The sequence below is a fragment of the Podarcis raffonei genome, chromosome 14, assembly GCF_027172205.1.
Source record: "Podarcis raffonei isolate rPodRaf1 chromosome 14, rPodRaf1.pri, whole genome shotgun sequence".
In the NCBI taxonomy this organism is placed as follows: Eukaryota; Metazoa; Chordata; class Lepidosauria; order Squamata; family Lacertidae; genus Podarcis; species Podarcis raffonei.
Genome location: NC_070615.1, coordinates 3,324,065 through 3,347,992, shown reverse-complemented (window position 1 = coordinate 3,347,992; position 23,928 = coordinate 3,324,065). Strand labels below are relative to the sequence as shown.

Sequence of the window (23,928 nt, the reverse complement as noted above, 5' to 3'; positions counted from 1 at the left end):
CCATTTCAGCGCCTGTAATGGCTGCCAGTCCTCAAAGGAGCTATAGGCAGCCGTGCCTCAGTATTCCACTTTCAGCCCTCTCCTTGATCAACAGTTAGGGAAAGGGGGGGGGGAGTGAGAGGTGACAACTGTAGTACTTCATTCTACTTTTTGTCTCATTAAGAAATTTTGTCTCATTGAGATTATGACTGGTTAGCAGTCATAAGCAGGAAAGGTGCAAGCTGCTTATGTCATTTGCTTTGCAAAAGCCTGAACAATGAATTTTTCCTACTCTTCTGGATATTAGAAAATTCTTATCTAAGAACCAGTCATTTATGACGTGTAGAAATTTACACATTTCACCACAAAGTGTATTTGTGCCTTGGGCTGAATGAGAGATGCTAAATAAGTTCTAAGTGCACCCTCTTTGGAGTAATCATGGAAACTCTGTGTGATAAACTGAATAAGCCAAAAGAATGTAAGATTCAGCAGTGGACATTTGTAGCCAATGATAATTTTTAAAATTGCTGAAAATATTTTGATATCAGACATAGTTCACTATACTTTGTGTGTCTTATGAATACAGTAAAGAGAGCAACTATATACAGATCATCCCTGGTTTGGGGAAGGCCTGCACAAGTTGCAACCCTCCAAGATGAGCATAGTCCAGCAGCAATTCATTTTGGCCTGTCAGCTGCTGAGCGAGCTCTCTTGCGGTTATAATCAAACAGCAGCATGCCCAATAGGCCACTTTGCATGATTGTGATGTGATATGAATGAAGTAGTAAGGTAAAGGTAAAGGGGCCCCTGACCATTAGGTCCAGTCGTGGCCGACTCTGGGGTTGAGGCACTCATCTCGCTTTATTGGCCGAGGGAGCCGGCGTACAGCTTCCGGGTCATGTGGCCAGCAGGACTAAGCCGCTTCTGGCGAACCAGAGCAGCGCATGGAAACACCGTTTACCTTCCCGCTGGAGCGGTACCTATTTATCTACTGGCACTTTGAGGTGCTTTCGAACTGCTAGGTTGGCAGGAGCAGGGACCGAGCAACGGGAGCTCACCCCATTGCGGGGATTTGAACCGCTGACCTTCTGATCGGCAAGTCCTAGGCTCTGTGGTTTAACCCACAGTGCCACCCACGTCCCGAATGAAGTAGTACATCAATATTAAAATACATTGAGGCTGCTGAGGCTGCCTATTCCTAGTTTCACAACATGTTTGCAAAATCTTGGTTTCTCTTCACAGCATTTGCACCAATTCCATTTGGTGGAATTTACTTGCCTTTGGAAGTCATGCCTAACCGATGTCATTGCTCACCTCTGGTCCTTGCCTATGATCAAGCGCATTTCTCCGCTCTTGTGTCTATGGAGCAAAAAGATCAACAAAGGGAACAAGGTATGTCAAGTAGGAAAGAAAATGGTTTTCTTTTAGTGGAAAGGAATGCAGAGCTACTGTCTGTGGGCCTGCCATCTGTATGTGCCTATCATAAACGCTGTGCTGAGTTAGAAATGATAGCAGCCAGCGGCCCGTGTTTTGTTAGCCCAAAAATGGGAAGCAAGCAAGGTCTCAAACAAAGAAGAATGGCTACTTAAACTGATGGAATACACGCAACTTGCAGATTTAACATATAGAATAAGAGAACAAAAAGAATACTATATACGTTTAAAGAAGACTGGAAACTGTTTACTGAAGATATGTATGAAAATTGTGTTCATTTACAAATGCTGGTAGCATTAAGATAAATTTAACAGTGTAAATAAGTTTCGATGGACGCAACAATGGTTTACTGAATGGTTTAGTTCATGTAAAATATGCAGGGATGTTTGGTGTGCAAAATGAACCACAGAAAGAGAAGAAGGGAAGTCATTGATTTAAGGTTATTTAAATGAATATTTTGAAACGTAAATCTGTTCATATGAATCTCTGGAAGGTGTATTTTATGGGTCACACTGTAGTATCTTGAATCATTGCCAACATAGCTTGTAGAAGTGGCAATTCCAAGTTAGCATTGTACTAATCCATTGTTGGTGGTGTGATTGGGCAGCCTTTGGTTCTTCCATCGCCCTTGCTTTTTTCTCTTATCTGTTTCCTGCATTCTGCCTTTCTAAAAAGTGAAAGGTATACCATTGGTGTTCCAAGGCACAGCACCCAGACTCCAATTCCAAACCATGGTTTAAGACCCTGACTTGTTCTGTAGCTGGCACACATGGTTTCCTGGTTCAGATGAAATATATGATTGTCTAAATGTGGCTACTACCTACCTTTCCCTCAACTTCTACGTTTCTTTATTTAATGGAATCAGAAATCCTCATTAATCCAGCATCCATGCCAGATAATTCCAGAGAGTTATTGGAGATACCACAAGTTCTCCTCCGTTATGGTTAGGGAAGACTGGTTTAGTCTCAGGACCATATTATGCAAAGCACCATATTATACTAGCACCTTTGGTAAAGGCAACTAGGTTATTTTGCACATGCCTTGTCAGCAGACTGGGCTTAGGCTTGCTGTTAATGTAGAGCTGAAGCTTCTGTGTAATCTATGGCACATCATCTGTATTCATCATGTGGCACTGGAAATGTATCAGTGAGATGATGGAAATGTGGGAAATTTCATTTGTCTTGAGTACATTGTTTTTTCCTTAGTGTTTTGACTCCTTCCCATAACTTAACAATTCAAGTGCATACGGGACTGTCATTTCCCAATTTATTCTGGGCCTTCCACTTTAAATGAATCCAGAAGCATGACAAAAAACTATGAGCAAAGTTGGTTAAAGATTAAAATTATTTCCCCCAAATGTAATGTGATAGAAATGTAGTGGGCAAAGATATGAGACAGGGTTTTAAGAAGTATGAATAACAGGAGCACAATACTTTTAGCCAGCACATGAATAAATGGTTCCCTCTAGTCTTGTTTTCTGGCCTGAATCCTCATCATCACCACCATGGCTGCTATTTCACTTTTTAAAAATGCATGCAGTCAAGATACCCTGCAGCAGATCTAGTTTGACCTTTGTTCTTTTAGCCACAGACGTACTGGAGATCATGGAAAAAGCCTAGCCCAGACTTTGGATAAGTGCCTCCCAATAGCGTCAGGCAAAATTGTTAAGCAAGCAAAGAGAAGAAAGTGGGAGGAGTTTGACACTGCTAACTAAGAGAGGATATCCTCCCTAGGGCTTCATGCAGTCGTATGATGGAACACAGGGATATTGCAAAGTAATGTCCAGAATGCAACAATTTGTTTGTTTTGTATACTCCAGGCTTCTGCTTTTATATATCTGAAGATGCTGAATTCCCACATGAAGACATTTTATACCTTCTAACAGATCTTTTTTATTTCAAGATCCTTTTTCTGTGCAGAGCAGAACAGCTAGAAACAGGCCTCTTGATTTCTAGATCTTGCCATATAAAGTAAGCAGCTGTTGTGCTGATATTTTTTAAATCATGAGTTTTTAGCTGCCTTTAATCATGAATTTGCTGGTTCAAAGGCACAAGTAACTCTTTCTGTCAAAGGACTGGTTTCCCATAAATGGATAAGTGTGATGGCTTTATTCCAGTGTTGCTCAAAGCATGCTTTGATTTCAACAGTACAAGGAGACACTATGAAGGAAAGAAATGCTGTGATTGTGGGTGCCTCCTCAGTAGACATTTCCAAATACATTTTAAAAGATTAAATGATATTCCCTGGCAGGTTGTGGGAAATTGCAGCAAAAGAACAAAGACAGAAGAAAAATTCATTCTATATTTTTATTTGATCTGGGACCATTTGCAACCCCCTTTCCATATAGGAATGTGGGCCAAGTCCGCTAGTGATTGCAAAGGTGCATCTCTTACTATTAAAAGGATGCCAGTCCTTTCCATGTTTGAATACAGCTTTCAAGTAAAAATTTCAAGCTATAATCTTCCTTCAAGTGCTGTAGATTAAGCTGACAATATTTTTGCTGCTGCTTTTTTGCTAGAAGATGTGTAGCCCTTCCAAAATTTATCTCCTACCTAATATCGTTTAGTTCTGCAGCATTGCTCTCTATAGCTTTGAAGCTATTCTGACTTTTGGCTAATTCTCAGAGATGAAAAACCCTCTAGCCAGCTGCGTCTTACTGATTAGTGTAATTACCTCTGTGAAGGCTCTACTGAATATGTATAAGATACAAGGGTTGTTGCCATTGAATTTCCACTGCTTCTCAACGGTTTTTACCAATTTTCAATCAGACTCACAGATGTGAAGTTGCCACTTCTTTTACTGGCTGTTCTCATGCACATTTTAGCAGCTGCCTCATGCACAGAAATTTACTGGTGAAGCTTTTTTTCTTTTTCTTTTTTTCTTTTTTGTTACTACTTCATGTCACAGCACACTGAATATACAGTGTGGTTCATTGAGAACAACTCAATAAGAGGTCAGATTTTCATTCCTGCCCTTTCATTCTCTCTGGTTTTTAATCTCCCAACAGAAACTCAGTATTCTTTTCTCATTGCACATGCTTGGTCCTCATTACACTCCTTTTTTGGGTGAGGATTATCGCTTTAGGGGTTCCCCTCTAGTTCTGCATATCTTGTGATTTCTTCAAGCATTCTGATACTTCCCTTTTGTTCCTCAGCAGCTCCACCTTAGCTACATTGACACTGCCTTCATAACTAGGTAAACTGAGTTAACTACTGAAGAGTCTTCAGAACAGCAATAAAACTAGATACACAGGGGAAAGGAAAAGCACAAAGAGACAAGTAAGAACAATAGAGGATGAAAGAAAAAAGCAAATTAAAACATCTCAATTAATTAGGGAAGGAGTAGAAAATTATATATTTCATGAAGTGCTTCTGAAAGAGTGGGAGGGATCAAATCCTATGAATATCTAGAGGCAATGAGCTTCAAACTCTGCACTAAAGACTTTTTTAAAATTCATATTTTGCCTCTAAATCTTGTTACAGAGCAGATTGAACTAAATGAATCTTAATGCCTTTCCCATTTCAGAACTGCCTCATGGGATGCCATTTACTTGCTGGTGTCAAGAGCAAGTAAGGCAATGTGATTTTGGAGGCTTTTTAAGGTAACAGAGATGGAGACAGGCATAAATTTTACAATTATGCCATGCCAAGCACTTTCCCATGGTTTCATTCCATGCTGCTAGTGTTGTCCTTTAACGGTCTGCAAACACCCATGTGACCTGGTCTTTTAAATGTTATGAATGTGAAGATCACCTCCCACAGTGTTCCAGTAATGTCTGGGGTACGGTTATGATTGGGGTATGGGGAGAAACAGAAGGCTTTCACCTAGCAACTGGGGCTGGGGTCGGGCACCCCTCAGTGGAAAAGTGTGACAGAGCCTGCAACTCCCCAGCTGAGCAGCCTCAATCCGGCTCCTGCTTGCAGGGTATTTGGAGCTTGCTCTGCTGGGGGGGGGGGGGGTAGGAGCATTCCTGACCTCCAGCTGAGCATCACAAGGGAGCCCGATCTCCCCACTGCTCGCCAGGACATCGGGGCTTCTACAGTGCCCTTTCTCAGCATTGTATAAGACTCCTAAAACACTCCTAGGTTTAAAAAAAACAACAACTTGCAGGCTGGGGTGGGGTTAATAGAGAGCTGCTGTTTGGGAAAGCCAGCATAAAAACCACACATTATATCTGGCAACCCATGCACCCACTTATGAATTGTTAACTGCAGGCTGTTGGAGCAATGTCTGCCATATTACATTTTAGATATTTAGGATTTTATTTTTAGGCATCTTTCCAGTGGAGTAATTAAAAAATAAATGTGAAGACACACAGCCCACATGTTTATTTTCAAGTGCTTGCAAATTAATATGAAACAAACGTTCTGTTTAAAATAAGCCATTGAAAATTGCTAGCTCTCTGCAGCAGTGGCTGATAATATTTTCATAACTCTTCTCATATTAGGATGAAGCAAACAGTGATGCGAATATCTTGAGAGAAAGTTACACAGCAAACCTTTAATGAGAGGAGAGGCTGAATACATTTCTGTGTTTTATTCCTGAACAGCTTGAAAGCAGCTGTCCCCTTGCATGTTCTCATAGGCACAGCCCAGCTTGTACTTCTTTTAGTATGAGAAACCTGAGAGGTTTGTAGAATAATCCGTACATCACCCCTTCAAGAGCTGCTGTGTGCATGCCATTTTTGACAGGGTTTGCCTTTCCAAAGCATATTCCCTACTATGCTTCTGAGCATAAATAAAAACATGCAGAGTTCTTTGCATCTTTGACTTCTAGCTATTGACTTTGTTGGTACAATGCAGAATACGGCCTCTAATGAAGAATGCAATCACTTATGTTTTCCTTGAGAGAGAGAAATAACCTGAAAATACATTAGCTGTAGCCACTAAAAGAAAATAGGTTGTTTCAGTTTCTTTTGTTTTGGTTGTCTTGAGATGGAGAAATCTGTTTTTGTTTATAAACCTTTATTATCTGTTCTAGGAACTAGGAAAGGTCCTAGAACAGATAATTCAACAGTGGGTCTGTGAGCACTTAGAAAAAGAGCGCTATGATAACTAAGACCCAGTATGGGTTTCTCAAAAATAAGTCATGCCAGACCACTCTTTTTTTGACAGAGTAGCAAGCTTGGTGGATCAGGAAATGCTGTGGACATAGTGTATCTTTATTTCAGTAAGGCTTTTGACTGAGTCCCCCATGATATTCTTTGAGGAAGCTGGTAAAATATGGGTTGAATGAGGTAACTGTTACGTGGATTGTTAGCAGGTTGGTGGAATGAACCTAAAGAGCACTCATTAATGGTTCCTCATCATCCTGGGAAAAGGTCACCAGTAGGGTGCCACAGGATTCTGTCCTGGGTCCATTGTTGTTGAACGTCTTTATAAACAGCTTGAATGAAGGAATTGAGGGGATGCTCATCAAATTTGTAGATGACAGCAAACTGGGAGGGGTAGTTAATGCTGTCACAATCAGACAGAATCAGAATTCAAAATGACCTTGACAGATTGGAGAACTAGGCACAAGCTAACAATTGAATTTCAGTAGGGACAAATGTAAAGTTCTGCACTTGGGGAGGAAGAACCAGATGCATAAATATAAGATGGGGGACACCTGGTTTACTAGCAGAACATGTGAAAAGGATCTAGGGGTCTTGGTGGACCACAAGCTTAACATGAGTCAACAGTGTGATGCAGCAGCAAAAAAAGCTAATGCTATTCTAGGCAATATACTTCAACAGAAGTATATTGTCCGGATCAAGGGAAGTAATAGTACCACTCTGTTCTGCCTTGGTTGGACCACACCTGGAATACTGTGTCCACTTCTGGGCACCACAATTTAAGAAAGATATTGGCAAGCTGGAATGTGTGCAGAAGAAGGCACCCAAGATGATCAAGGATCTGGAAACCAAGCCTTATGAGGAGCGCTTGAAGGAGCTGGGTATGTTTAGCTTGGGAAAGAGGAGACTGAGAGGAGATATGATAGCCATATCCAAATATCTTAAGGGCTGTCACCTTGTTTTCTCCTGCTCTGAAGGATAGAACTTGAACCAATGGCTTCAAGTTGCAAGAAAGATTCCGACTAAACCTCAGGAAAAGCTTTCTGACAGCAAGAGCTCTTTGACAGTGGAACAGACTCCCTGGGAAAGTGGTGGACTCTCCTTCCTTGGAGGTTTTTAAACAGAGGTTGGACGGCAATCTGTCATGGATGCTTTAGCTGAGATTCCTGCATGGCAGGGGGTTGGACTAGATGACCCCTGGGGTCCCTTCCAACTCCTAAGATTCTATGTCAACATTGCTTTTGTGCATGTGAACTGGTTCTGAACGCAGATGGCAACTACGGCTGTTAAAGGATTCGTGCTACATGCTCTCTGAATCAGAGTGAGTTGCTGTGATCTGGTGCCACCTGGTGAAACTTTACTAATGTTACAATCTGCTACATTTTTACCTGTGACTGCTATCTTCACCAGTCCTGGAAAAATACTTTCTCTTGCAAGATGCCTTTCGGTAAACTCTTATAGTTTTCTGTTTCTTAAGATTCTTGTAACCAATTTCTATATAAATGTAGCCCTGACATTCAAATAAGTACGTCCAAACAATGTGTAACCTTTTGAAATAGTTTATAATGATGTTTTGAGAATGCTCTGCCATCCAGAATCTGGCCTAATTTCCTTTCTCTCAAGCAGGAGTTTGACCGTTCTTTCAGGTGTAAGGTCGGCATTGTCTTCTCTCAGATCCAGATTTAGAAACATTTTGAGATTCTTTCTCTCAAGTCAGAGCAGTACACTGCGACATTGCTGGTGATATCATTTATTTGGGTGGAGCCACACTATTTAAGAACTGTTCTTTGGAGCAGATCCATACTATGTAAAGGAAAAACTAAAGGTTTTTTGTGCACTTTGGGCGGCTTCCAGCAGAATATTAAAATACAATTCACCAAATATTGAAAGCTTCCCTAAACAGGGCTGCCTTCAGATGTCTTCTAAAAGTCTGATAGTTGTTTATGTCTTTGACCTCTGTTGAGAGGGCATTCCACAGGGCGGGTGCCACCACTGAGAAGGCCCTCTGCCTGGTTCCGTGTAACTTCGCTTCTTGCAGTGAGGTAGCCGCCAGAAGGCCCTCAGAGCTGGACCTCAGTGTCCGGTCAGAAAGATGGTGGTAGAGATGCTCCTTCAGGTATACTGGGCTGAGGCTGTTTAGGACTTTAAAGGTCAGCACCAACACTTTGAGTTGTGCTTGGAAACGTACTGGGAGCCATTGTAGGTTTTCAAGACAGGTGTTATGTGGTCTTGGCGGCCACTCCCAGTCATCAGTCTAGCTGCCGCATTCTGAATTAGTTATAGATTCCGGGTCACCTTCAAAGCACATTGCAGTGGTCCAAGCAGGAGATAACCAAAGCATGCACTACTCTGGCAAGACAGTCCACAGGCAGCCTGCGTACCAGATGGAGCTGGTAGATAGCCGCCCTGGACACAGAATTGACATGCGCCTCCATGGTCAGCTGTGAGTCCAAAATGACTCACAGGCTGTGCACCTGGTCCTTCAGGGGTACAGTTACCCCATTCAGGACCAGGGAGTCCTCCACACCTGCCTGCCCCCTATCCCCCCAAAACAGTACTTCTGTCTTGTCAGGATTCAAGCTCAATCTGTTAGCCCACCATCCATCCTCTGATTGCCTCCAGACACGCACAAAGGACCTTCACCGCCTTCACTGGTTCCGATTTAAAAGAGAGGTAGAGCTGGTATCATCCGCATACTGATGAAACCCAGCCTAAACCTCCTGATGATCTCTCCCAGTGGCTTCAAGTAGATGTTGAAAAGCACGGGGGAGAGGACAGAACCCTGAGGCACCCCACAAGTGAGAGCCCAGGGGTCTGAACACTCATCCCCCACCACCACTTTCTGAACACGGCCCAGGAGAAAGGAGTGGAACCACTGTATAACAGCGCCCCCAGCTCCCAGCCCCTCTAGATGGTCCAGAAGAATGTCATGGTCGATGGTATTACAGGCCGCAGAGAGATCCAGCAGAACTAGGAAACAGCTTTCACCTTTGTTCCTAGCCCGCCGGAGATCATTGACCAGTGTGACCAAGGCAGTTTCAGTCCCATGATGAGGCCTGAATCCCAATTGGAAGGGATCCAAATGGTCCGCATCCTCCAGGCATGCCTGGAGTTGTTCAGCAACCACCCGCTCAATCACTTTGCCCAAGAATGGAAGATTTGAGACTGTGCGATAGTTGGCCATACTGGCCGGGTCTAAAGATGTTTTTTTAAGAAGCAATTTAATAACCACCTCTTTCAGTGGGTCTGGGAAGGCTCCCTCACAGAGAGAAACATTCACCACCCTGCGGAGCCCATTGCCCAGCCCTTCCCAACTCGCTTTTATTAACTAGGATGGGCAAGGATCAAGGAGTCAGGTGGGCAGTTTCACTCGTCCACATCTTCAGAGGTAACAGATTCGAATTGATCCCACGCAACTTGACTAGATAGGACTCTGGCACTCTCCTGCCCTGGTCCTACTCCCATGGTGGTGTCTACCTCTTTCCGAATCTGAGCGACTTTATCTGCAAAAAACTTTACAAAATCATTGCAGGAGATCTTAGGGCGCTTACTGACCCCCGATGACACAAGTGGTTCCGTTAAATTGCGAACCACCTGAAAGAGTCTCCTGCTTCTGTTTTCTGCCGATGCAACAGAGGCGGTGAAGAAGGTCCTCTTTGCCACTTTGCCGCTTTCACCACTTGGTAGGCTCAACGTTGAGCTCTAACCCTTGTCCTGTCAGATTCAGAATGAGTTTTCCACCACCAGTGCTCTAGCCGTCTCAGCGATTGTTTCATCGCTCTTAGCTCTAGGGAAAACCACAGGGCTGTCCGGGCTCCATGCAATCAGAGAGGGCGCTTCGGAGCCAGACAGTCAATAGCCATGGTTAACTCCGCATTCCAATGGGCCACAAGGGAATCAGCTGAGAGGCCATCAACGTGGGATAATTTTGCTAGATTTGTGGTTGCAGCCTGAAAACTGAGAAGAACATTCATCAAAGACAATGTGGTGGACTGTAAAGTCTGATCGACAATGTAATATGAGAAATTGATTTGTGGATGTCTGCACTTCAAGGTATAGATGTATAACTTGCTTTATTTTAACAGTGTACCAATGCATATTCTGTACAGGTTGCATAAAACACTTTTATTTCCTTTTTGGTTGAAATGACCAGGATGGTCACAGCAACTAAGATTTAGTGTTCAGAGACTGGTATTATGACTCAGTAAAATCTGGAGTCAATAGCCTACTAATTATTTGGGGTTATATTCCACTTTCCTTTGAGATTGCAGGAGAATGACAGTATATTGTAAATGAAAGTGAAAGCAGAAGCATATAATTTCAGCTTTCAAAACATTTGCTTTAACCCTGTCCACCAAACCAAAAGAAAAGAAAAAGTTTGTGTTCATTTTGTCAAATGCTTTGGCTAGAGATGTGGTCAGTATGAGATCTACGAAAGAGGCTATGGTTATCTCATATTATAATATCCTAATTGCCATCTCTGAGAGCTGACGACTATTTTTCTTCATCATGAAAAATATCACATGATATACAAAGGTGTCACTGTTTGCAAAATAAGCAATTTCTTATGAAAAATGCCAAGATGCTATATATTTAACACAGTGTCTTGAACAAATGCTTCTAAAATTCTTCCCCCCTTTTCTTCAGCCAACTGTTGTTTCTCATCCTTTTCCCACCTAATTTCTTCACTTCTGATCTTTTCCTCTTTCCTTCAGCGGTGATCCCTCTGACTGATTCTGAACACAAGTTACTACCTTTGCACTTTGCGGTTGATCCTGGGAAAGATTGGGAGTGGGGGAAGGATGACAATGATAACTCCAAGCTGGCCAAGTAAGATCTCTTTTAAATAATTAACACTTCAACACCTTGTGGACATCTGTGTGCCTAAAATGCTTGGTAACCTTTGATTAGCCTGCCCTTTTAAAATCAGTTTTTAGAACAAATAACTATATCGTTTTTGAGCCACATACATCTCTTGCATAGTTCACTAGCTGGGTGTGGAGTTTTGCCATCTACAAAATGCCAGTTGGTTGCCCCAGTCTGGCAAGAACAATGTGAGGCTGCAAATTTCCCATAGCAAGCCCAGTGTCAGACTTTTCTTTCCCCCCAGCTTATTTCCTTAAGAGAGCATGGGGATCTGTAACTGAAAGTACTCTTGTTAAACCTGATGTTTTTTCTGTTTCTGTTGATTAAGTGTGAGTATATAGCTGTAAATTTTCAGTGATTATATGGTATGTGGTCTTTCCTCTTTTTCCTTTCCTAGTTTGATTCTGTCTCTGGAGGCAAAGCTTAATCTTCTGCACAGTTACATGAATGTAACCTGGATACGCATACCATCGGAAACACGGGTAACCCTTTTATTCTCCATAAGTAGCTTGAGAGAAATAGGCCCCAACTGTGTGTGTGATCTCATGAAACAGATGATCCTGGGTTAGGCTGCCATCACTAGCGCAGCAGAATCCATTACATCCTTGCTGTGTTGGGCTAGCGGTTCAGGGAAGCTCCTTTGGGAGGCAGGGGCAGGGAAAGGCAAGGTCCAGGTCCCTGCCTCCCTAGAATTAATGCAGCACTTTCTGACACAAAAAATGGCCATGCACTACTGTAACTGTAGCAGCAATGGATTAGACCGTTGTTATGTTTTTATCACTGATGTTTTGTAATGTATTTCTAATGTTGTACACCACCCTAAGATCTTTTGATAAAGGGTGGTATATAAATTGCTGCTGCTGTTGTTGTTGTTGTTGTTGTTGTTGTTGTTGTTGTTGTTGTTGTAATAGACTGTACTGTGCATAGATTAGAAAGGAAAAAAAGATGCAAGTAAAGCAGCTTGGTTGGAAATTCTGCCCTCTGTCATGGCATATGAGATGGTCAAAACCAAAGAGTAATTGACCAGCCTGTCTATCCATTGTCTGGGGAAAAGGCTGAAAAGCAGACTTTGTTCTGCTCCTTGCATTTGTGCAGTTCCACATTTGAGAGTGTGGATTCTTAGGTCCAAATATCAGAACATTCTAGTGGTTTAACAAAAGTATAGGGACTATCAAATGTGAGACTGCAAAGCTGATACCCAAGGTTGTCAGTCAGGGGTAAGCAAATTAAGAGTCCAGCCAAATTTTCATGTGCACAACAGGGAGCTTTGGGGAACTGAATATGTTCTCTGAAATATCCCACTTACCTTATCATACTTGTTAATCATGCCTCTCAGAAACTGCTCCAACACTAGCTTTTTTCATAAAGAAGGAAGTTATTATTGCTCAGTCATGCTCCAGCCAATCATGAGTTGGTATGTGCTTGAAAATTTATGTGTTAATTCAATGTCCAGGACCAATTCCCATAAAGGTTATCATGTCTCAGTTTAGCTCCTGGAGATTAGTAGTACTTTTTATTTTACATGATAGGAAGACTCTCTTGCCATTTCTATATTAGCCTTTTCAGACTAATGAAATTGTCAAGAAATCACACACATCATCCAATGAGAAATATGGTCAGGTGAACTGGTTTTCAATCATTGCCCATTGTGAATAATTTGCAAGATTAATTTCATAGGATTGTGTCAGGGAACTGCCATCTGAGACTAAGGAGGTGAAAGGGCTCATGGAGGGTGAGAGAGACCATTCAGCGGAGGAGGGGACCAGCAGGGGGAGAAGTGGAGTTCCAAGGGAAAGTGAGTCGGAGGGAGGGCTCAGAGACACTTCAAGCGGGAGCAGCGGGGAGATTTCAGGACCTCCTGTAGGGACACCCACTCCTCGGCGGAAACTGTCACGCCGAGAGTCCAGAAGACGCGTTTCCGTTAAGGAGCTTTTATGCTGGAAGAAGTTCCGTAAACGCCCACTGTCCGATTCAACGAGCGATTGATGGAGTCATGTTTAAGGAGCTCCATCACAGACAGAGGTTTGGGGACTTAGCCAAACTCTGAGGGATTAGGATTTTACGCACAAGCAGCTCATCATCCCATCACAGCAATCGGACAGTCCCTGAAAGCAGCTTGTGCAGAGAGGCATCATGAGTAACCCAGCCGGAGCCGGAGGAGCAGCAGGAGCTGGAGAGGGTCCAAGCCTGGAAGAAAGGTACAGAGTGTTGGAACTCCAGCTAGCAATGCAAACGGCGAGGCTAGAAGAAAGGAGGGCGCAGGATGCAGAAAAGGCAAAAGGCGCTACACTAGCAAGAAAGATGCCAGGAATGGTGCAGAAGTTTGGGGGGGACCCCAGGAACTACCAAGCCTTTAGGACAGAGATGCAGTATGCTCTCGAACTGCAGTTTAATGACTTTCCCGACGAGGCATCGAGAGTGGCGTTTGTGATTGGCCATCTCGAAGGAGGGGCGAGAGATTGGGTCAGACCCCTGATGGCAGGGAATAGTGACATGCTGAAGGACGCGAGGAAGTTTTTTCGCGCCATGGATTTGATGTTTTCCAGCGAGATTGAACAGGGGCTGGTGCGCAGACAATTGATGGCGTGCAAACAGGGGAGCCGATCGGTTCGTGAGTACTGGACTGAGTTTACAATGTTGATACATAGATTGGGGTGGGACCTTTCGGCGGAACCCATTCAAATGCTCTTTGAAGAGGGGCTTTCTTCGGCGGTGAAAGATGAACTTTCCCGGGCGCCCAGGGCGGAGTCTATGGACCAGCTGACCAAATCAGCGCTGACCATTGGAGCACGCCAGGAGGCAAGAGCCTTGGAGAAGCGGGAGGGGAAAGGAGAGCGTTGGAGGGATTTCCGCATTCCAGAGATTCCAGAACCAAGTTTCCCGCCAGGAGAGCCGATGGAAGTTGGAACAGCGCGCGCGCGCGCAGTTTCAAATCCCAGTGAAGGGAGGAAGAAGGAGGGAAAGAGCGCCAAGAAATGTTATCTCTGCCAGCAGCCAGGTCACTTTGCCAGAGTCTGCCCGCAAAGAAAGGAATGGCAAGGGATGGCTGGAGCTGTTGGGGGGAAGGAGGAGGAAGTCCAGGAGCCAGTAAAAGCCAACGCCTGTCTGCCTCTGTCAGGGCACTGCAGACAGGCCAAGGAGCAGTAAAAGTGCCCACTCCGGAACCTCCAAGACCAGCCCTAGTAATAGAGGTGTTGCTAGAGCTGGCAAACGGATACCCACTAAAGACTAAGGCGCTGCTGGACTCAGGCAGCTCCTGTAATTTTATGAGCAAGGAGTTTGCAGCTGAACACCAGATACAGACACTCCCTTTAAGCAACCCCCTGCAGGTCACCACGATCGATGGGAGGGAGCTGCTGGGAGGAGAAGTCAGCCTACAAACCGTCCCAATGGTTATGAGGGTGGCCAGGCACACTGAGAGGATAGCGTTCAATGTAGCCACCCTGGGAGGGGCTCCAGTCATTTTGGGAATGAGCTGGCTAGCGTTGCATGACCCGCTAGTGGGCTGGCATCAGAGAGTGGTCTCCTTTGGGTCAGCACATTGTCTGGAACACTGCAGAGAGGGAAAGGTGCCAGAAGGGGCAAAAGCCTCTCTAGCAGGGACGGAAGTGGCGGACAAAGGGAAGGTGCCCAAACAATACGCTGACCTGAGCAAGGTCTTCAGTGAAAGGGAAGCAGATAAATTACCACCGCACAGAGACTTTGACTGCCAAATTAATCTGGTCCCTGGGGCCCAGCTCCCCATGGGCAAGCTGTACGCCATGTCAGACAGGGAAATGCAGGAGTTAAGGGAGTTTATTGATAAAAACCTGAAGAGGGGCTTCATCAGAGAGTCCAGAGCGGTGGGGGGGAGCCCAGTGTTTTTTGTGGACAAAAAAAACACGGATAAACCGAGATTGGTCGTGGACTACCGGGCCCTAAATGCCGTGTCAGAACCAGTGACTTTCCCCATGCCCAGGATTGATGACATTTTGACCAGGGTGAGGAAGGGAAAGATATTCACGAAACTGGACCTGAGAGGAGCATACAACCTGATACGAATAAAGAAGGGGGATGAATGGAAAACCACCATGTTCACCCCTTTGGGGGCGTTTGAATATCTCGTTATGCCATTCGGATTACAATCAGGCTCCGCCTGTTTTCAATCGCTCATGAACCACGTACTGGGACCTTTGCTCTACAAGAATTGCGTGGCCTTCCTCGATGACGTGCTGATATATTCAGAGAATGAGGAGCAGCATGTAAAGGATGTCAGGGAAGTGCTGAGCCAGCTGCAAGCAAACCAGTTGTGGGTGAAATTGGAGAAGTGTCAGTTCCACACCAAGGAGGTGGAATTCCTGGGGTACCGCTTATCAGACAAGGGATTAGCCATGGATCCAGGGAAGGTCCAGGCGGTGCTGGAATGGAAGACACCGAAAACGAAAAAAGATGTGCAAAGGTTCTTAGGGTTTGGGAACTTTTACCGTAAATTCATCAAGAACTTTGCCCACTTAACGGCTCCCATCATGGACTGTCTAAGCAGCAAGAAGAAATTCGTTTGGACGGCGGAGGCGGAGCATGCTTTTGAGGAATTGAAAAGGGCATTCGCTTCGGAAGAACAGCTCCTGCATGTGGATTTACAAAAACCCATGAGAGTGGAAACTGATGCCTCAGACCGGGCGGTGGGGGCGGTGCTGCTTCAGCCAGGGAGCAATAAGTCGGAATGGAGACCGTGTGCCTTCTTTTCGTGTAAGCTGAACAAATCCGAGAGGAACTACACGGTATATGACCGAGAACTACTCGCCATTCACGAAGCGTTCCGGAGATGGAGACACTTACTAATTGGCGCACAACATAAGGTGCAAGTGTGTACGGACCACAAGAATTTGGAGTATTGGAGAACGGCACGGGTGCTCAACCAACGACAAGTGAGATGGGCCCAGGAGTTCTCCAAATTCCATTTTGAAATTTGCTATGTGCCAGGTCCAGAAAACATCAGAGCGGACGCTCTCTCTCGCAAACCTGAATATTTGGAGGGGGAGGGAGCGCCGGAAGAGAGACATATTATCCCAGAGGACCACTGGGTGTGTGGTGCGGCCTGGGTGGGGCAAAGAGAACTGGTAGAGGGAACGGTAAATGATGAGTACGCCCAGGACAAGCTCAGAGGTCTAAGGAGAGAGGGAGAAGACCCCGGGGGTTTTGAAGAAAGAAACGGGGCATTGTATTACAAAGGGGCGCTATATATACCCGAAGGGGAATTGAGGGGGAGAGTACTCAAACAGCTGCACGACAATCCCACAGCGGGGCATTTTGGGCAACACAAGACCATGTGGTTGGTGACCAGGGAGTTTTGGTGGCCCAAGGTGAGGGAGGATGTACGGGAGTATGTGAGAAGGTGTGACCAATGCCAGAGAGCCAAAGGAGAAAGGCGGGCACCAGCGGGGTTATTAGAACCGTTACCCACACCAGAACGACCGTGGGAGGCGGTGTCGATAGATTTTATGACTGATCTGCCCAAATCCCAGGGGAAAACCGCCATACTAGTCGTAGTAGACCTGTTAACTAAGATGGGTCACTTTGTAGCTTGCTCACATGCAGTCACGGCGGAAGAAACAGCGAAATTGTTTGTAGAACATATTTTCAGACTGCATGGCGCCCCCTTGAGGGTGGTTTCCGACAGAGGGAAACAGTTCACGTCCAGATTCTGGAGGAAACTTATGAGCTTATTGCACGTAGAGGTCAACTTTTCGACTGCCAGGCACCCTGAGACCAATGGGCAGGCGGAGAGAGCAAACGGTATTCTCCAACAATACCTGAGGTGTTATGTCAATGACAGAGAGAACGATTGGGTCGAAAAGTTGGCACTAGCGGAATTTGCTTACAATAATGCTGAGAATGTGTCCACCGGGATGAGCCCCTTTTTGGCTAATTATGGGTGCCACCCCAGGGCGTTTCCAGGGGAAGGAGGGGAAAGATGGAGTGTTCCGGCCGCGGAACTTTTTGTAGAAGAAATGGAAGCGATCCATCGTCAACTCCAACTCAACTTAGAAAGGGCCAAGGAAGAATATAAGAGGCAGGCAGACAAGAGCAGAAGGGAAGGTGAAACAATTAGGGTGGGGAGTCGGGTCTGGCTATCAACCCAAGGGTTGCCGTTCAAGGGGGGTTGCAAGAAATTGAGACCCAAAAGATTGGGACCATTTGAGGTCATCCAACAGGTCAACCCAGTGGCGTTCAGACTCCGGTTACCGAACCACATGAAACTGCACCCAGTATTCCACAGGTAATTACTGTCACCATACAGGGGGGAAGGTGAAGGGGTATCCACACGGGGGCCAGCCATAGAAGAAAGGGAAAGCCGCAACCATGTGGCGGAAATCATCGACTCCAGGTGGAAGGGTAATCAGGTGGAGTATTTGGTCGCGTGGGAAGGGGAACCGGAGTCGGAAAACACCTGGGTGAAGGCAGAGGAGGTCCGTGACGAGATCTTGATCGAAACGTTCCACCAAAGGTTCCCCAGGAAACCTCAGCCAGTAGCGAGGTTTCGGAGGGAGTACTTTGGCACCACCGACGATGAGGAGGAACTGGAGGGATTCAGGGAATCGGAGTTGGAAGGAGGAACAGACTCCGATGAGGAGGAGTACTTGGAAACCGGAGACAGCAAAAGGTGGAGGGAAGTGTTCGAAACTTCGGAAGATGAGGGAGGTTCCTTCAGGGGTTTTGCTCCCTCGCCTCCCGCAGAGGAGGGGAGGGAAGGGGGTGAAGGGGGCCCTGGAGGGGAGGTGGATGTCAGGGAACTGCCATCTGAGACTAAGGAGGTGAAAGGGCTCATGGAGGGTGAGAGAGACCATTCAGCGGAGGAGGGGACCAGCAGGGGGAGAAGTGGAGTTCCAAGGGAAAGTGAGTCGGAGGGAGGGCTCAGAGACACTTCAAGCGGGAGCAGCGGGGAGATTTCAGGACCTCCTGTAGGGACACCCACTCCTCGGCGGAAACTGTCACGCCGAGAGTCCAGAAGACGCGTTTCCGTTAAGGAGCTTTTATGCTGGAAGAAGTTCCGTAAACGCCCACTGTCCGATTCAACGAGCGATTGATGGAGTCATGTTTAAGGAGCGCCATCACAGACAGAGGTTTGGGGACTTAGCCAAACTCTGAGGGATTAGGATTTTACGCACAAGCAGCTCATCATCCCATCACAGATTGCCTAGTTGTTCATTAGGTCAAGTTGATCTACAAGTTGCTTCCACTTCGTATTTTCTTAAAATATATCATGGCAAGCACAATCTTTTACTCAACTGCCCTTTTTCTTATATAGGGATGGTGATCTGAAAAAATGTTGATACTTTTTTTGCCTAACATTAACTAATTTTCTTGCCCCAGAAGAGTAGGTGAGCAGAATTAGGCAAGTAAAAACAATCTCAATTTCTTTGAGATAGGAGGATATCTGTTTAGGAGTCTTGGAAATGAATGTTTTGAAATGTACTTCTATAGTTACACTGAAATTTACTTGCACCACATCCTATATTTCAGGTATAAATGTGAACGGCATTGATAATTGAATTATTGCACAATTTGCTTTTTAATCCCAGATCAATTATTGCCGTCCTAATCATTTTTTTTAAATCCCTTGCTAAATACCCAGAGATTGGCTTCTGTATTTGTGTTATCTTTCATTTTGCTTCTCTGATGCCATTTGTACTGGGATGTATCCTACAACGTAGCCTTTCCACACAGAATGGTCATCAGGACTGAACTTTACTTTTGCTATCCTCCATATAATCCAAAACAGTGTCTCATGAGCACTGAGCAGGAGTAAGCAAGAAACAACAGACCAGATTATTTCAGATATGTTGAGCAAGAGAACCAAGCATGCTGCATAAAAAATTCCAGGAATACTAGCTGATCTATTTGAAGAGAGAAATTCCCTCCTAACCCATCACCATCAACTTAAAAATCAGAAAACTTGTAGTGAAGAGCGTATCCATTCTATCTAACATCATATTGCAATGGTTCCTGATGTTTCAGATATAGAAAAGCATACAAAAACATGCACTGTTTTCAGATTTGGCTTTTACCATCTTGAATATGCTGTGGAATTCACAGCAAACACCTGAAGTTTCAAAAGAATGACTTCCCAAAAGGACAGTCAGAGAGATCTGACAGGCTATTATAAACCTGGATCTAGGAAGTTTCTTCCAAAGATTAACCATCTGTTAATGTAATTGTGACCCCTTAATGTAATGACCTTATGTGCAGAACCATTCTTTTGAAGACTTGCATTTTTCAAATGCTAAATATCCTGAAAAACTGCATTCAAATGTAGAGAGGATCTTACTGCAGGAAATCATTGTGTAATTTCTAATTGTTCACTTACTTCTCTTCATAGGCTCCTCTGGCTCAGCCAGAATCTCCCACTGCGTCAGCAGGAGAGGATGTTCAGTCTCTCGCTGATTCCATGGACTCGGACAGGGATTCCATCTGCAGCAATTCTAATGGCAATAATGGGAAAAATGGGAAAGAGAAAGAAAAGCAAAGGAAGGATAAAGAAAAAAACAGGGCTGATTCAGTTGCAAACAAACTTGGGAGTCTCAGTAAAACTCTAGGCATCAAGCTAAAGAAGAACATGGGTGGGTTTGGTGGACTAGTGCATGGCAAAATGAGCAGAGCAAATTCAGGAAATGGGAAAAATGGGGAGATCATTGAGAAAGTCAAAGAGAAGAAGTCCAAGTCACGCAAAGGAAGCAAAGAAGAATCTGGCCAGTCTGCAAGCACTTCTCCATCTGAAAAGACAACCCCCTCTCCCACTGAAAAGACAAGCATTTCGCCTGTTGAAAAAATGAATTCTAAATCCCCTTCAGATAAACAGTCAGACCCATGGAAGTACAGTACTGATGTGAAGCTGAGCCTCAACATCTTGAGAGCTGCCATGCAAGGGGAACGGAAGTTCATCTTTGCTGGCCTCCTCTTGACCAGCCATAGACATCAGTTCCATGAGGAGATGATTGGCTATTACTTGACCAGTGCCCAGGAGCGCTTTAGTGCTGAACAGGAACAGAAGAGGAAAGAGGCAGAGAAGAAGGCTACTCTCAATGGATCGTCATGCAGGAAACTGGAGCAAGAAATGTTCTCAAAAGAGAAGTTGGAAGCATCTCCTCAGGGAAGGGCATCACCAGTCTTGCCTCAAAGCCATACGACTCAACTGGTTTTAAAGTTTAAAGACCGTACTAGTCCCACACCAGGGTCATTTTCGTCACCTAGCAATGGTGCCAAGAAAAGTGGACCCATTCCATTGTCTGCCCACTATAGCCATACACCCCCTGTTCAGAGGCAAAGTGTCATCCACTTGCACGATGTCAACTCCAAGCCATCAAGCTTCCAGGATGATACCTACAAACCGGTGGTTGGCACCTTAAAAACATGTGCCACATATCCCCAACAGAACCGGTCATTGTCTTCACAGAGCTATAGCCCAGCCCGAATAGCAGGCATCCGTACTGTCAACACAGTGGAGTCACTGACCTATGTTATGCCTACGGACCACAAGTCACAAACATATACCAATGGGTTTAATACCAGTGACATCAGAGACTGCTTGGAATATGCCGATGAGGATGCACCGCAGACCTGGTTGAACAATGACAAAAATCGAGGCAGGAGCACAGTTAGCCCAATATATTCAATCCAGCAGAACCGCTGCAAGAAGGAGAACTGCTCTTTTTATGGTCGCCCCGAGACTGAAAACTATTGTTCCTACTGCTATAAGGAGGAGCTGAAACGCAGGGAGCAAGAAAGTAAGGGGCACCGACATTGAAGGTGATGGAGCTCTTCCCATGAATATTTATTTCCTCCATTTTCTTACTTGTAAGGTATGTGGCAATGGATTACAGGAGGAAGGAAAAGAGAATCCTGCAGAGGGATCTGTGGGGAGAAAGGTCCAGCTTATTTGTTTTTCCCCTGCAGCAATGAAAAACTAAGAATTAATTTATCATAAAGAGTTTATTATTTTCCATTTTGTCAGTGTCTTTTTTACATACACTGGTAAGCTGAAAGGTTCTTTACTCCTTTGTCAGTGCTGTGTATACGTTTGGTCAAAATTTACTAATGGTGCCTGAATTTACACTGACATCACTCAGGTAGTAGGAAGATAGGGAAAAAGTCATAATAACTGGAAATGTGGTATTGTAATAAGACGTGTCTGTTTCATTCTTTAGAGCCATCTCATCTGAAGAAATATAACTTTTTCATAGCTCTTTCCTCTTCCTTTAAAAATTGGGGGAAGAATAGTAATTTGCATATAGTTCATACTAACATGCTAACATCCTTGCTTGTATTATTTTAGTAGTCCTGTTTTCTCCACAGATACACAAATGAAAGCCTGGATTCATTAGCAAGCTTCTCTTACAAAACGCAAATTCTTGTTTTTATTGATGTAAGCAACTCCAGTTTTGTACTGCACAAAATGTCCAAGAATGAAATGCTTATCCTCCAGATGACATATCTATTTTATTTTTAGACAGGGCTCAAGCCATCATGCTTGAAAATAAGTACTTTACAATTCAACAGTTGGGCAAGTGGATGACCAAACAACTGCCTCAATAGCTTTGCAGTCCTGTCTTACACCTCATTCAGTGCAACCACATAGCCAAGTGCCCTGTATCTCACTGATCATATCCTTTCCTTGGTCGTTTTGACCAGTTTATCAACACTGCTTATTGGAACCACATTATTTAGCTATTAATTCCCAAGAATTAAAGAATCAAAATATTGGCATATGCAAGACTTCATATTTTTATTATTCATATAGCACAATGTAGATTTGCTACCTCTTTGCAGAGAAGACAAAAATTGTTACTGTTAATTTGCACATGTGTTGCAGGCAACTCCCTGTTTGCGCAGGAGTTGTATTCCGGGTCATTGCGCACATCAGCTGAAAACGAAACATTGGCAGTCGTGCGTCAATTGGAAATGGGCAAAATGGTCTTAAACACTTACAAGGACAGCTCATGGATTTGTGTTTAAAGTCTGCTCTCAAATTTGGCCCTCTGAGATGAGTACTAGACAGTGCAGAAGATGAAATCTAAACACCATTGCAAAGACAAAAATGAAGCAAAGATTGTAATAGAGTTCAAAACTAGACAGAATAATTTAGATAACTTCTACCCCTGGTGCCCTTCAGATGTTTTAGATAAGAGCTGAATGTAACACTGGTGTCTACAGTAGGGCTTCAGTTGGCATTGATATAAACATGTTTGCAAACCACCAAATAGCATACTTCATAATTTATTACAGCCATCAGCCCTCCGGTGTATACTCTGCATGAAAGTCTGCTCTCAATGCAAGATTCAAGAGCACATTTAAGCTGTGAGAGTAGAGTATGGTGCCATTAAGAACCAATATACCCCGACTATAGAGCAATCCCAATGTTGGCTGGCTCCCCCAGTCAGCATTGTTGCCTTTGTATGATCTGAATTAAATTTCAGTTTACTCATCCATCCCATTACTGAGGCTCCTGTCACATCTAATGAAAAGGGAAGAAGAAATACATCAGTGTCATTAACCTAATGGCACCGCTCTAAGCCCTCGAAGTGACCCTCTTTTATTAGGAAAGTTCATCACTAGGAATGGCCTATATTTTTGGTTCTTCTCTTTAGCTCTAATATTTTTAGGTAAGCTAAGAAAATATTCACTCATAGCCACATCTCAGTTTACGTAGTGAACTTGGTTTCTGCATCCTCGAATAGAAAGTACTTGAGACTCCTGTCTGTTCACCACTTGCACACACATTAAAACGCCTGTTTGTGAAGTACTTTGTGGTAGCAATCAGTAATTGATCCTATAATTCAGTACAAAATGAAGTAAGAAGTGATACTTAGTATTAATTAATAATAAATGTTAAGTTTGGCGGGGCGGGGAGGCACACCAATATTACTTAAGAACAGCTCTTAATGAATCCAGCCTTGCAATTCATGTATCTCTGAGAATGTGTACTGTATCTGAATTGGTATCTCCTTTCCCCCCAGAGGAAGATGTGTCACCGCACTTAAGGGTGCACTCACACTGCAAGATGTTACAGCGGTGGTGCTGCCAAGCTGGTCCCCATTCTTTTATGGGAAGTCTACTCAAGAAAGAGGATCAGCTGTGTCATTAGTGGCGGCTGACTCTGCAGTGTTCTTGTCCAGCTTTGCCATTTATTTCAAAGCAGGGGGGGAGGGCGCCTTCCTAAGGGCCTCTTCTTCCCTTGCCTCTTCTGTGCTTCCAACTTAGAATTAAGGTGCAAAACAGATGTGGTTTGATGGCTGCTGTGTGGATTAGAACACAAGTAACCTTTGGTGTGGTTCACTCATAAGAATCTCAGATGTTCCAATTTTGTCCAATACTGTATGCCTTTTTATGTTTTTAGTTAATTGTGAAAAATCCTCCTGTTTCTTTGGCCAAAGAAATCTGTGGTACCAGATGGACTTATCTTTGATTGTATTTGTGTGTGTGTGTGTGTGTGAGAGAGAGAGAGAGAGAGAGAGAGAAGAGTACGGATGATATTTTAAAAGTTTAAGAAAGAAAATATTAGTAATTACTAATGCATTACTGTAGAACTAGCTTTTGGAATGCCTATAAATGCTTCTCTA

The 23,928-nt window shown here is 44.2% G+C and overlaps 1 protein-coding gene across 5 annotated transcripts in view; it reads left to right on the top strand.

Annotated features, from left to right (window-relative positions):
• OTUD7A (OTU deubiquitinase 7A) overlaps nt 1-21,312 on the top strand; it is a 120,636-nt gene extending 99,324 nt beyond the window's left edge. For all 5 annotated transcript variants that reach the window (XM_053365425.1, XM_053365428.1, XM_053365424.1 and 2 more), the window contains 4 exons: nt 1,222-1,371; nt 11,182-11,296; nt 11,730-11,814; nt 19,692-21,312. In XM_053365425.1, the coding sequence (XP_053221400.1) occupies nt 1,222-1,371; nt 11,182-11,296; nt 11,730-11,814; nt 19,692-21,116 (1,775 nt within the window). In that variant the 3' untranslated portion in view covers nt 21,117-21,312. The remainder of the gene's footprint in view (nt 1-1,221; nt 1,372-11,181; nt 11,297-11,729; nt 11,815-19,691) is intronic.
• Nucleotides 21,313-23,928: the final 2,616 nt, after the last annotated feature.